This window comes from Pezoporus flaviventris, unplaced genomic scaffold (assembly GCF_033815535.1).
Source record: "Pezoporus flaviventris isolate CSIRO_AGI_PZ_B2104156 unplaced genomic scaffold, CSIRO_AGI_Pfla_v1 ptg000073l, whole genome shotgun sequence".
Classification (NCBI taxonomy): Eukaryota; Metazoa; Chordata; class Aves; order Psittaciformes; family Psittacidae; genus Pezoporus; species Pezoporus flaviventris.
This window is the reverse complement of record NW_026892621.1, coordinates 5,814,797-5,829,217: the sequence shown is the minus strand read 5'-3', so window position 1 is coordinate 5,829,217 and position 14,421 is coordinate 5,814,797. Positions and strand designations below refer to the sequence as shown.

Here is a 14,421-nt window from a genome sequence, read left to right as displayed (position 1 = left end):
ATTAGATCTGTCTTGGCAGATGCTGTGTCCTAGTGAAGAACAGTACTGGGAAAAAGTTTATCATGTGGTCCTTGCGCTGCTGTCTTGGGTTTTGTCTAGTTTAGCAGAGGGCATCACCTCAGGCTTGTTTACACCATTGTCTCATGCAGCACTGAGCTTGGGTGGTGTTGTTACTGTGTAAAATTATCCCAGGCACTTTTTATTGGCTTCAATCCATCAATTTATTTAGTGTGATCTTCTCAGTTGGAAAAATCTTGATCTTACTCAGCTCCTTGAAGGGCACATTTCCACCTTGTAGAAACATGGCAGATGGGATAGGTAAGCCCTGTTACAGTCGTCGGAAAGAATGTAGTGAGTTACTCCCATAGAAAATTCAGCTCTTTTCCTCTTTATTCTTTGCCGTTGCTTTTAAATCCAGTCTTTAATTTTCTGTTGCTCAATGTGGGAATTTCCAGCGTGTGTGAAAGGACTTGCATGGCTCAGAGCCCTGCTAGGTCAGGTCAGCAGAACGTAGGTTTGGCAGCACAGCAGCAGAGGAAGTAGGAGCACTGCCGACAGGATTTGGAGCAAAAGAGAGGAAACTTGTGTTTCTAGGAGAGAAAACAAAAAGAATCCTGAGGTGAGAAGCAGTCCTTAACATAATGATAAGGAATTTGAGGGTTTGCAATTGATGGCATTAAAATAGTGTTAGCTGAGTGAAAGTTGGTTTTGATCTAATGTAATCTTTATTGAATCAAATAAAAAAGCCAGCCTCTAATGTGTCCTGGTTGGAAGCCTCTGTTTGAAAGCATCCAAACTTGATAAATTGATACATGTCAGATATGGCTGAAGCCTCAATTTTTCCCTCAGGTTCTAGGATAATTTCATATTCTCGCATCAAAACTGAAGCAGTTTTGTATTTTGCCCTCCATTCTTCTATCCGATTCCATCTGTCTAGCATGTTTATACATGGGAAGTGTTACTAAATGGGAGAAATGGCCTTATAAGTGGTTCAAATTGCTCATGTCTGGTTTTAAGGTGAAAGTATTTTGAGCTCTGTTTCTAAAGCACTGTAAGGGTAATTTGACACTTTGGGAATGTTTCTGCAAAGCTGGAAAATACTTATTTGTTTTCTAGAAGTGAAATATAGAAATAGTAGTTTTATTGCTACAAAAGCAAAAGGCTTGTTAGGTTTCATAGGCTTGCAAGCAGTGGAACCCTGTAATTCTGAATTAGTCATATTGATGCTTTAAATGTTAGTCACTAAGACAGTAAAGCTAGGGGAAAAAATCTTCCAGCAGAATAAAATTTAAATTAGTTTTAAACAAAGCTGATGTGTCTTTTTCTTTCTTCCTTTTTCTCACGACTTACAGGCGTCCTAGAGGAGTTATTTCCACTCCAGTGATAAGAACTTTTGGAAGAGGCGGAAGGTACTATGGGAGAGGTTATAAAAGCCAGGGAGCAATTCAGGTAATAAAGCCATGTGCCTGACTTCAGAACACTCTAGTTTACAGGCTAGTATGGTGTGGACTTCCAGACCAGCTAATATTGACAAGCACAACTTGAAAAGATAGTGTGTTTCTGACAAGGATCTTGCCTACGTTTTGAAGCTGTAAGCTGCATGACCAGTGATGGAGGACAGGCTAGTGTTGCATCTCAGTTATAAGCTAACTTTGGTTATAAAGACAGACATGGAAAAATGTGTTTTGATGCAAAAGTTGTGCCTCCACAGCTCTAACCAGCCCTGGGAGTAGAAGAGAATTTAGAAAAACGGGAGAAAAACAGAGGTGAAACATATGAGCCATTTCTCTTCCTGCCCCCACTCTTCCCAGGGTTTTTTTTTCTGGAACCGTGGTCCAGCCTCATGAAGAAGAACTACTAGGGGGTAGAAAGGTCTTTGCAGCTGCATGGCTCCAAATATAAGAACTTACTCTAGACTCCTAGGAAATAACAGAGCAGTTTTTGCCCCCACGAGCACATGGGTTTATTTTCAGTGACAATGTATGAAGCCTCTGTGGATCATGGTTTTTGTCTTTTCCATAGATCCTTTAAATATAGCTGAAGCAAACTGCTGTTCTGTGTTAAATGCCAGTTACTTCAGGGTTATGTTTTCCTCTCTTTTCCATTGTTCCTGCTGCTGAGCAGTTTTGAATGTTGATGCAAGTCCCAATGGACTCAATGTATGAGTGGGTAGTAAATAGGTAGAGATTTTGACAGTATCATATGGATGTGCAATTTGTCACAGAGACATTAGGATATAAGAGGAGGGAAGTGTTTGCAGGTATTCAGACAGTAAAAGAGGGAATGTTGTCCAGTGGATAAAGAAGCGCAACTACTGACTTAAAGTAAAACTTGTTATGGTCTAAGTGTAAAAATTCAAATACTTCTCTTCCTTGTTAATTTTCTATGTACGCAGATTATATACATCTACAAATGTATCTATGTATTTGAAGCTTTACTTCTTTTACTTTAAATAGAAGAGAAACCACTACATAAATTATATAGTATCTAAGTCCAAGTACCTTAACCTATGAAACAGAGGAAGCCCTAGAAAGGAGATCCCAAATACTCTGGGTTCACTACAGGTTTATATATATAAATGTAGTTCAGATAGTATCCGTAGGTTGATGTTATACAGTCTCAACAGACAGTCAAGAAGTTTGGGTATTCACATTTTTATTAATGATAGGTAAATACTTGTGATCACAAGGCTCTGGGTCTAAACTGTGCCTGTGATAGAAGAAAGAAAAATGACATTTTGTGTTGACTGGTCCTGAGCTTCATTGGATTTTAGTCATCAAGTCACTATACTCTAGTGTAATGTCCTTTTTACAGGAGGAGAAAAAAGGTGAATTAAAATGCATGTGGCAGGGAGGACTTGGGAAACCTAATACACAACAAGTAGATTTTGATACCCAGTTAAGACTAACGGGCAGCAGTCACCTGACTGTCACACAGGCCAGGCATTAGGGACTGAGTGCCTGTGCAGGGCCAGATTCATACACATGAACCTACACCGAAAGCCTCCCCGTGGTGGCTTTGCTGACACTCATTATGAGGTACAAAGAAAGGTTGGAGAATGTGACAGAAATAAGCATTTTGTCTTTATCAGACATAAGAGATGCTACTTTTTATGAGATGAGACCTTTCACTCTTGATCCAGAAAGAAACAAAACTATGTATCTAATCTAAATCTCAGTAAAGCCCAGAAAGAAGTTCATTTACATATATGTGATGAGCATTCATTGTCCTCCATATGCCAGTCATACACCTATGCAATGTTACTGCATTTTTTGTGGTTTTCTGGGTAACAAGGGTTGTGGTCCTGATGCAGCAGCAGTTCTTAGATCTTATTCACTATAAAATCATTCAGCAATTCAAGAAAGTGCTAACTGTGCTGTTTCTAGTAGGTAAAAATGAAGATGATTACACTATGAAACTTTGCTATTGTTTAAGGTGTATAAGATGTTCATATTCTAAGCCATTTCTTAGCACTTGACTTTGTTAACAGCGTGACAGATAAGTTTGTTGCTTCTGAGCAGCCCAGCCTACTTATCTTGCTGTGTTGTTTAAAGCCTGTTACGTTTCTGGAACGCTAAGATTTGTTGTTGCAGATGTTTAAAACCTAAACACATGTTCTAATGCTGCATAAATCTGGTTTTTATTGGTATACTCAGTCTTGTAAGATTCTACTATATGCTTTTCATGTGAAGTGACTTCCCTCACCTCAGAAGCATATAGACCAGTACAGGTAATACTGCATGGTACTTCTGGACTTCAAAGAATGTCTGAAAAAAGTTTTGGTTTGTATTTGAATAACATGTAATCATATAATTAAATTATAATGTATATGAACCAAGAAGCAGAGTTAAGCTGTATATTGATTCTCAGTTTGGGTGTTTCCAGACATTTATGTAGCTCTTACATTGGGAAATAACTGCAGCATCCAAGTTAGAAAGGGCTTTCTACCACAGGAGCATCTCAGGGCACAGCCAGAGGGGAAGCTCCCTCCTCATCTGCGCTGTGCTGTTCGTTTGGAACGCCTCTTCTTATTTCAGCAGTCCCTAATACTGGTATTGGCTTGTGATACTGTGCACACTGCATGCTGCCTATTGCTAGTGTCATTGTAACAGATTGTGAATCTCCAGCAGTGGTTCTCCAGTAATTTTCTTCTTTTTTTAAAAAATAGGGCAAACCTCCTTATGCTGCTTCAGCAGAAGAAGTAGCCAAAGAACTTAAGTCAAAAACAGAGGAATCTAAATCCTCAATTGTGTCTTCAGATGGATCCCTGGCTGAAAATGGAGTTGTGAATGAGGAAAAACCAGCTTCCCAGATGAATGGGAATACAGGAGACATCAGGGCTTCCAATCAGTCTGAAAGTGCCTTGAGTAATGACTCTAAAATGTGCAATACAAATCCTCACTTAAATGCACTAAATGCAGACAGTGTTTGCCATAAAGATGATACTCTTGAGGCCACTGTCTTAAAAAAAGAAGAGTAAACTTATTTTTTATAGAGGGTGAAGGATGTTGGGAAGGGTCAGGATTAGGAATATCTGGAAAGAAAGAGAGCCTACAGTTACGTACATTTTTTCCTTTCCGTAAGAGAAAAATGAGGACTTTGGAAATTCGGATCCCTCTTTGATGTCAGAGATTTAAACAACACATTTTTAGTTTTAACCAGTTGTAGTCAAAATGCTACAATAAAACAAAAAAAGGAAGAGAATGAAGAGCATTTGACTCCCGCACTTAAAATGAAGTATACATAAAGTTTAAACTGGTTATGACAAAAGCTTGTAGTTTTGTTTTTTGAAATATAAAGAAAACAAATTTTGGCAGTCTTTAAGTATATATAGCTTAAAATATAATTTTTAGTACTTGGCACCATATGTATGCCATTATATTTGATTTTGCATTACTGTGTCACAATAAAGCTTTCTTTAAGGCTTTGATTTCATGATTATGGGGGGAAAAAGGCACAACCACAGTTTTTTCTTTCTTAAATTTCATCACCGTTGACGTGGTTCTTTTGTGTTAAAATGTGCAAACTATCGAAACAAAAAATTATAGCGTAATACTGCAGTTCTGCTGATTTTAAATAGACATCATACATACTTTACAAGCAAGTTAAATGGAGCTAAACTTGAAATCATAGAAGATGCAAATGACCTTTCAAAACAAACACAATGTGTTCTGAAACTTTTTGTGACTAATACCATGCATCCGTGATCAATGAACTATGTGGTTTTGAATCAGACGTAGACCATTAGTACTACTATTTGAGCTAAACTTCTGCATGGTTCATCATTTTTAAAGTGTGTAGTTAATATTATGCATGTTATTGTCCTCTTTCTTCCATTCTTACAAGTACTGTGCCCATTTGCAAAACAAAAAAAGCTAATAATCAGTAATAGTCCTATAAAAGATGTTAACTATGTTTAGTCATTGACTGATCTTGCTCTAACCTTAAAATTTTGTGATTATTGACCTCTGTTGCATTTATTCTAAAACTTTAAAAAAAAAAAAAAGATTATCTAGCCGTTTGGATATCAGCGTTCCCTGTGTACTCACTGCTGTATGCATCCCTGTTCTCTGTTGCTGTTTTATGCCTTCATATTAGCAAAGATGAAATTCTGTGAAAAACAAAAAAAAAAAAGCTTTGATCTTCAAAAAGAAAAAAAAAAGTACCCCCCTTCTGTAGCAGGAAACAAATGGCTTGTTCTTGAGAACTTTCCCATCAAGGATTTAGTATAAGCAAATATACCTGTATCATTTTGATGTTTTTGTTAGTGTTTCCAAACTTAATGTAACTTCAAAATCAGAATCATTTCTTTATATTCGTTTTCATATAATTCTCCTGATGCTCTTCATCACACATTAGTGATCAGAAATGAGGTGTAATTCCCCATTCCCTACCCGCAAGAGCTAAGTAGGTATCTTAATGTAAGTTGAAGGGAGTTCTGCCCCAACTCATGGATTGTGCAAGAATGAACTACTGTTGGGTTTGATTGGTTGTAGATGGATTGTGGTGTGGTGTATTTGAAGGCTATTGAATGCAACTTACAGTGCTTAATAAAAATCTTTATTCTTTTAGTATAAAATACTGTATGCCTTTTTTGTCAACTATTTTTTTAATTAACATGTTGTAAATAAAAGTTTTCCTATGCCCAAATGAAGTGATTGAGTTGGCAGCCTGCGTGATGTCCTCTCAAAGACAGAGAAGGAGACCCCGGCCTCTGCACACCACAGGGGTACAGCACCAGGTCGGAGCAGCACTTGGTCTTTTTCATTCTATGCAGCTACTCCAGATGTCCATGGTCAGATGCGAGATGGTGAATAAGGTGCAAATAAGAAAGAAATAAAAGGGATGGTTGTTTAAAGAAGTAAAAGACCAACCCCAGGTGCTCACAGGGTTTGAAATACAGGGTGAGTGGTGATGCCCGTATCTGAGCTCCGTGTAGCTGAGAACAGGTTATTCTGCTGTGCAGGATTTTTCTCTACATCACAGATTATACTGACACGTGAAGGAATCATAGAATCACAGAATGGGTTGGGTTGGAAGGGACCTTAAAGTTCAGCTAAGTTCCAGCCCCCCACCGGGCAGGGACACCTTCCACTACAGCAGGTTGCTCCAAGCCCCATCCAACTTGGTTAATAATCAGGAGAGCCTTTTGCTCTGGGCATTCTTCTCCTGACTCCTCTCTATCCTAATGTTCATCTGTGCTCTAGTGCCCTGTTAGAACCAGGCTCACCCTGAGTGGATTGATTGCCTGATTTATCTACAGGAGTGTGATGCCATGTCCACACTGAGGGTGGATGTGGTGTGTAGCACCACGTGATGGTGATGGGTTGTGTTCTGTCCTGCAGCCAAAGGAGCTGCAGAGGTGTGAGCAGTTGCGCACGTGCATGGCAGCTGTGGGGAGATCTCACTATTGGACGCTGGTGGGATGTGTTTCTTCCTCCCTACTCTGATGCAGTGTTACTTGCCCCGGGTTAGAGCTTGTCTCTTCTGGAAGTATCCTCCAACCTCTTGTGGTTGAAGGCTGAAGGTACCAGTTACGTTCTTTCCCAGCCATGTTACCTCTGGCATAGTGGGGTCACTGGAATGGAACAGAAAGTGTGGGCACAAACGCGCATGGGAGGTTTCACCAGGGTGCCACATCATGCGAGCATCACATCACGGCTTCTTTCCTCACTGTAACTGTGCTGGGGGGTTTAACATGGGCAGTTAAATGGTAAGCGGTGCACGGAGGGGTGACTGAAACGAGGATGTGAACGTACGTTAACTAGTTCATCACTCCAGATGGGAGGTGCTGCATTTACCTTTCCCAGAAGCTAGGGTGGAAAGGTTTGGCTTGCGTGACGTGTGTGCCTGGCCTGGAGCATGTGTTTGCATCATGGCCCATTAAACCCTGCCGTGGTGCAGAGGCTGAGCCCAGCGCCTGGGCAGGAGCTGGGTTGGGATAGGACGAGCCTGTTGCTCAGTGCCAGTGGAAGCAGCCGTGGGGACGTCCCAGAGCTCCGTGGTTCCCTGACTGAGAACATCGGTGTCAAACCCAGAACCGGCACCAGGTCTGGTGTTTGTGGTGCCGGGGCCTGGTGGGTGCAGTGTTGGGTACTGGGGGCTGCTCAGGATCTGGCAGGCATTGGCTGATGTTCTGTGAAGCAGCATCTTTGGGGAGCAAGCACAGGGCTGCCTGTCCTTTCTCCTGCCCTCAGCAGCTTCCTGTAGGAAATGGGATGCATTTGGAAGTAACGTTAGTCCTCTTCCAGAGTTCCACTGCCTCTGGGATGAGTGATCGTATGGAATGACAGGTTTTGCCTGGGCTGGCTTACAAAGAATGCCTTTCCCACCTGAGATTGTACATCAGTAAGGAGGCTTTGTAGTGCACTGTGCGACACGGACCTTTCTAAGGTGTTAATTAAACTAGTTAATGTTTTATGATCATGTCCCCCATGTGTGGACAGGCCTCTCCCGGCACAGTGCTGTGAGTGGCTGTTGGACACCAGCACCGCGCAGGGTGTTGCTGCTGGGCTGTGCTTTGGTCGTGGTCCCCTCCATCCGCTGCTGGTCCGTGCAGGGGCCGGGATGCTGGGGGCTGCACGGGGCGGCTCCTGGGGAGCAGGGTGCCTGAAGGCTTCCGGTCAGTGACCCGGGGACGGGTCTCAGGCAGCGACGTTGGAGGCCAAAGCCGTGCAGCAGGTCTGGGTGTCCAAGCACACCCCTGCGGTGCAGGGGCTGCAGTAGGTGCCCAAGGGTGGGCGCTCGGGCTCTTACTGGTATTTATAATGGCCAGAGGGCTCTGCAAGAGCTGAGCATTTTTATTTTTAAAGGGAAAACCGGTAAGAAAGATTATGGCTTTTGGAACAGAACAGATCCCAGAATCCCAGCCTGGTTTGGGTTGAAGGGACCTTAAAGCTCCTCCAGCTCCAACCCCTGCCACGGGCAGGGACACCTTCCACTAGAGCAGCTTGCTCCAAGCCCCTGTGTCCAACCTGGCCTTGAACACTGCCAGGGATGGGGCAGCCACAGCTTCTCTGGGCACCCTGTGCCAGCGCCTCAGCACCCTCACAGGGAAGGACAGAGTAAGAGCAAGAACACAGAATGGAAGGCAGAGCCCTGCTCCTGGCAGCTGCAGCATCAGCGCTCCTCCCTGGGCTGCCCTCCCTGGTTAACTGTTGCCAGCAGCTCTCCGCACTCCGGGCCTGCCGCAGTCACTCCCCTCTGGTGCTGGTTTTACCCCCGATCCTCAGCGTCCTGCGGCTCAGCCGGGCCGGTCCCCCCGTCCCCGTCCCCGTCCCGCAGCGCTCGGGGCTCGGGGCTCGGGGCGGTGCTGTTCTGGCTCCCGGTGTCCAGCGCCGGGGGCGGAGCGGGAGGAGGCCGGCGCGATCCGGACCCTCCCACCGCGGCCCGCCCGCGCCGCCACCATTTTACGTCTGAGCCGTTCCGGGAGGCGGCTGCGCCATGGCCCGCGCCGGGGAGCCCGGCAGGGGGAGGGCCTCGGGGCCCCGCGCTGCTCCTGCCCCGCACCAGGGGGTTGCGGTGACCCCCGCGAGCAGCGGGCGCAGGATGGAGCGGACGGGAAGGGGGCAGCGCAGCCGCCGCCCTGCGCTGCCAGGAGCGGGGCCGTGGGCGCGTTGTGCGGCGCGGTCCGAGCTTAGGAGCGCGGTGCCCCGGCGGCAGGAGGAGCTGGGGCCGGTGCAGCTCAGCGCGGGTCTGGGTCACCCACCCAAGCCCGCAGAACGAGCCGCGTGCGGACAGCTCAGAGCCGGTGAAGAGCCCTGGGGTGAGGTGGGGTCCGCACCCGCTGCCCCTCGCCCGGCTCCCGCCGGGTACCGCTGTCCCCGGAGGCAGGGGTCCCGCGGTGGGGTGCAGCAGGACGGTTTCCGGTGTCCCGCTGGTGCCCTCTGCCAAGGGGATGTCCATCCCCCAACCGCGCCAGCTCTGCGGGGTGATGGCAGGGATGCACCCCGGGGCCACCGGAACCCTCGGGCTGGGTTTGCAGGATTCGGTACCCCATCTCTAACCGGGGTACTACAGGTAATAAAAAGAGGTGGGTTTGCGTTAATCGTTACCTAAAAGACAGCGTGTTTTAAATCCGCTTGATAACTTCAGCGGAGCCAGTGGCGGTGCCCATGCAGAGCGTGTAATTCCTGCAAGCATGTGGCTGCTGCCCCGAGCCTGGGGGTTGTTTGTGACCCCTTTTTACTGCTTGTCTGATGAGCTGTGGGGGCTGCACCCTCCATTCCTCTGGGCCATTGTGAGTGCCCATGGCTGCTCTGCAGTGACCTCTTCCAGACCCAGAGGGGCCGCGGGTCTCCCCTCAATGCTTGGCTGCTCCCTGACCCTCATTCGTGCCTCGACATCATAGACCTTGACCTGACCCCCGAGCCCGGGCTCCTCCAGCCTGCCCAGCCCCAGCCCAGCCTGTGGCAGGAGGGGCTGCAGCTGCAGGGGGGATGCAGGGGCAGGAGGGGATGAATGGGCAGGAGGGGATGAATGGGCAGGAGGGGATGTAGGGGCAGGAGGGGCTGCAGCTGCAGGGGGGATGCAGGGGCAGGAGGGGATGTAGGAGCAGGAGGGGATGAATGGGCAGGAGGGGATGTAGGGGCAGGAGGGGATGTAGGAGCAGGAGGGGCTGCAGCTGCAGGGGGGATGCAGGGGCAGGAGGGGATGTAGGGGCAGGAGGGGATGCATAGGCAGGAGGGGATGTAGGGGCAGGAGGGGATAGAGGGGCAGGAGGGGATGCATGGGCATGTAGGGGCAGGAGGGGATGCATGGACAGGAGGGGATGTAGGGGCAGGAGGGGATGCATGGGCAGGAGGGGATATAGGGGCAGGAGGGGATGTAGGGGCAGGAGGGGATATAGGGGCAGGAGGGGATGCATGGGCAGGAGGGGATGCATGGGCAGGAGGGGATATAGGGGCAGGAGGGGATGCAGGGGCATGTAGGGGCAGGAGGGGATGCAGGGGCAGGAGGGGATGAATGGGCAGGAGGGGATGTAGGGGCAGGAGGGGATGTAGGAGCAGGAGGGGCTGCAGCTGCAGGGGGGGTGCAGGGGCAGGAGGGGATGTAGGAGCAGGAGGGGATGAATGGGCAGGAGGGGATGTAGGGGCAGGAGGGGATATAGGGGCAGGAGGGGATAGAGGGGCAGGAGGGGATGCATGGACAGGAGGGGATGTAGGGGCAGGAGGGGATGCATGGGCAGGAGGGGATATAGGGGCAGGAGGGGATGCAGGGGCACAATGGGGTGCAGCAGCAGAAGGGGTTGCAGTGGCAGAAGGGGATGCAGGGAAGTGCAGAGTATGCAGCATGCACCAGCACAGCCCAGCTGAGGACAAACACATGGCCCCTCTGTGGCACAGGGTCCTTGTCCCTCTCCTTGGACCAGGCAGAGGAGAGCGAGAGGCTCCTGGGCCTCTTCCGAGGGGCTTTGCTTTCTCTTGTCGAAGCAGCAGGTAAGAGCTAAATATTGGGCCTTTAATACCCAAGTGCAGGATGCTGATGCCAGGAGGATTCGGGGGTTGGGCAGGAAAAGGTGTATTTCTGACAGTACCATGGGATTGCAGTCTGTGTGGTTTGGCATTTGGGCCTGGGGGCTCACCAGTCTATTTTGTGGGCTGACTGAAGGTATGCCCTGGTTGAAATCACAACTGTTCACATGTGCCGATGGGAACTAATCCAGCAGTTTACAAAACCACAAGTGAAGGGTAAAACCAGAGACATGAGGTAAAAGCTGGGCAGGATTGTCATGAAGTGCTGACAACTTCAGCTTAACTCACAGTGGCTCTGTTATGGTGTTTGTAATGAAACACCACATTTAGGACCCACTATCTGGTGTGTGGAGCATCTGCTGGGGGCAGCTGCTGAGCGCAGAGCGTGAAGGACACAGGCAAAGCTGAGCAGAGAGAAAGGAACAAGGACCTGTGTGAGTGGCACTGCAGGGCTGGGATGGGGTGGGACGGGATGGGAGGGGAGGAGATGGGATGGGACAGGATGGGTTTGGATGGGATGCTATGGGATGGGAGGGGATAGGAGTAGAGGACAAGCTGACAGGGTGCTGCATGATTGGTGTTGGAGCCAGGCGGCTACCAGGGTTTCCACCCTGGAGACACAGCACCCATGAGTGCCCAGAGCCTCCTGCAGAGGATGAGGGCAGGAGCCCTGGCCCGCAGATGCCCGTTTCGCTGCTGCTGGGCTGGAGGTGTGCAGGTGACACCTGGTTTCCATCTGCCTTTTCAGCAGGTGCACAGAGGTTGTGTCTGGGGTGAGGTCTCAGCAGTGGGATTTGCGTTCCTTTCAGCTTCAGTTTCACTAGAGTTCTTTCTAGCGAACCTCATCAGTGCAAACATCCCTTTGCTTTGTGTCAGCCGTGTTGGTCTGACGGTTAATCCTGCTTCACTTAGATTCACTTTCCTCCTTTAGGAAGTTTCAGACTAGGAAATGCCCTGCTCAAACTCTGCTGTGTGCGGGATGGCAGCTCCTGTGCACAGTGTGCTCTGGGTGGGAACCAGCCCCAAGCAAGTCCACCCACCAAGTTACGAAGCCCCTTACAAATGGCTCATACGTTTATAGAGAGCATTTTGCATGAGACACCACATCTGCTCTCCTGTGGGCACACGATGAGATGAGTGGGCACATCTCCTGAGTGACTGTGGCCAAAAGCTGCTTTTAAATAGCATTTTCTGAAAGCCATTGACCAGAGCAGAGCCTGGAATTTCCCTCCCCTCAGAACATGCCATTTCCCTCCCAGATGTGGCGACCAAGTGCTGATTTCCAGAGGCTGCAACTGATTCTCTTCTCATAGTTGTTCTCCTCGCTGCATCTCAGCCCTGGTACCTGGTCAGTGACTCCTGGTCCTCCGATGCAGTGATAAGCAGCCTGGCAGGGCTCACTTCATGAACCAACTGTAAGAGAAAGGATTATTAAAACACATGTTAAGACATATTAATGTATTTTGTTATAATAACAGATTATTCATGGGAAAATTAAACATATTGATAATAATAAATAATAGCATATTTGAACGTGAGGACAGCTATAGGGTGAACTGGATTCCCTGGTGCATGCCACCATCCCAGTTGTCCTGGCTTCCCTGGGAGCTGCTTACCCTGGCATAGAACCATAGAATCACAAAATCAGCTGGGTTGGAAAAGGCTTCAAGCTCATCCAGTCCAATTGTTCCCCAGCACTGCCAAGGCCACCACTAACCCATGGCACTTGCAGGGACGGTGCCTGCAGCCCTGCCCTGGGCAGCCTGTTCCAATGCCTGAGCACCCTCTGGGGCAGGAATTGTTCCTCAGCTCCATCTAAACCTGCCCTGGTGCAGTTTGAGGCTGTTTCCTCTTGTCCCATCCCTGGTTCCTTGGGAGCAGAGCCCAGCCCCTCCTGGCTCCATCCTCCTGTCAGGCACTTGTAGGGAGCCATCAGGTCCCCCCTGAGCCTTCTCTTCTCCACACTGAACCCCCCAGGTCCCTCAGCCGTTCTCCATCACACTTGGGCTCCAGGCCCTGCACCAGCTCCAGTGCCCTTCTCTGGCCCCACTCCAGCACCTCAATGTCTCTTGTAGTGAGGGGCCCAGAGCTGAACCCAGGATTCAAGGTGCAGTGGGAAGCAACTCACGAATTTTCTGAGTGCAGCCCTGGGGTTGGAATCTTTACAAACCATTCCATGATTCTATTATATTTTCCCCTTCTTTCTACCAGTCACTTCTGTTCTGCAGCCCTGCCTGGGGACTGTGCTCTGCTTTTCACTTTGCCTTCACTCGGCTGTTCCTGGGGGACTCCGGTGCACGTTGGGGTTTCCAATGTTGGGTGCAGTGGGAGGGGAAGAAGCGGGGCCTTGGAGCAGAGGGGTCACTGCTGCTCTCCCAGCAAGGTGGTTTTGAGGGGGTCTCCTCATCGGGGCTGCTCCCAGCTCCTCTGCCTGTGCTGGGGCAGCCCCTTGCTGCTGGCTCCTCCACTGGTGGTGGATGTGGTTCTGCTCTGCTGGCAGGTGCTGTACCTGCTGGCCCGGACTCGCAGTGCCATGCACTGCTTGCACAGAAGAGTTTAACCAGGACTTAAGAAAGCAGCAAGAATTGCAGATGGCATGAGAGGGATGTGCTGGAATATCGCATCTTGGTGCTTTAGCATTTTTAATGTAAATGAATGTGAAAGGGATGCTTCAGACGTTTCACTTGCTCACAGGGCCTGAAGAGGGCTGCCGAGCCTAACCTGCTTGTGCCTATGGGGAGGTGAGTCAGGAGAGTGGCACTTGTACACGGGTACACGGCTTCCTGGGCTCTTTTCTTTCCCCGCAACCTCTATCAAAACACTCCCTGAGCACTGGTGCTCTTCCCACGTGTATGAAACTCGCGCACACAGCGAGTGATGAAGGTAAGGCTGGGTTGGATAGGACTTGGAGCAACCTGCTCTACCAAAGGTGTCCCTGCCCATGGCAGAGGGTTGGAACTGGATGAGCTTTAAGGTCCCTTCCAAACCAGACCAGTCTGGGATTGTATGATTCTATGACAGTACAATGCCCATGCTGGGAAACAGCAAAACTCCTGGAGCACATATGCATGCTTTAGCCCTGGTGCACCTCGCACAAAGTAAGGCTGATTCAGTAACATCTGTGCACCAAAAGGCTCTGGGTGCTGCAGCTGCAGAGGATGCTGGTCTCCGATCACCAGATGTTCCCTGGGTGCCACCCCAAGCAAGTGTTGGTGCTCCTGTGGGTTAAGGAGAGCAAGGGGTGGACCCCAACAGGCCTGAGGGTCTCCACAGAGCTCCCTCCAAACCAGCCAGTGCTGTGGTGGGCGCACAGGGAGGACTCCCAAAGTAACAGCACTGTGCCACTCAGTGCTCCCTGACCACAGCCACCATCCGAACTGGGACCAGCCCCAGCAGAGCCCTGGGGCACTCATAGCAATGGTGAGTGAAAAGATGTGGCTGGCACGAT

The 14,421-nt window shown here is 49.0% G+C and overlaps 1 protein-coding gene across 2 annotated transcripts in view; it reads left to right on the top strand.

The window, feature by feature from the left end:
* FAM120A (family with sequence similarity 120 member A) overlaps positions 1 to 6,079 on the top strand; it is a 55,130-nt gene extending 49,051 nt beyond the window's left edge. For both annotated transcript variants that reach the window (XM_061473033.1, XM_061473032.1), the window contains 2 exons: positions 1,353 to 1,449; positions 4,169 to 6,079. In XM_061473033.1, coding sequence (XP_061329017.1) covers positions 1,353 to 1,449; positions 4,169 to 4,480 — 409 coding nt within the window. In that variant the 3' untranslated portion in view covers positions 4,481 to 6,079. The remainder of the gene's footprint in view (positions 1 to 1,352; positions 1,450 to 4,168) is intronic.
* Positions 6,080 to 14,421: the final 8,342 nt, after the last annotated feature.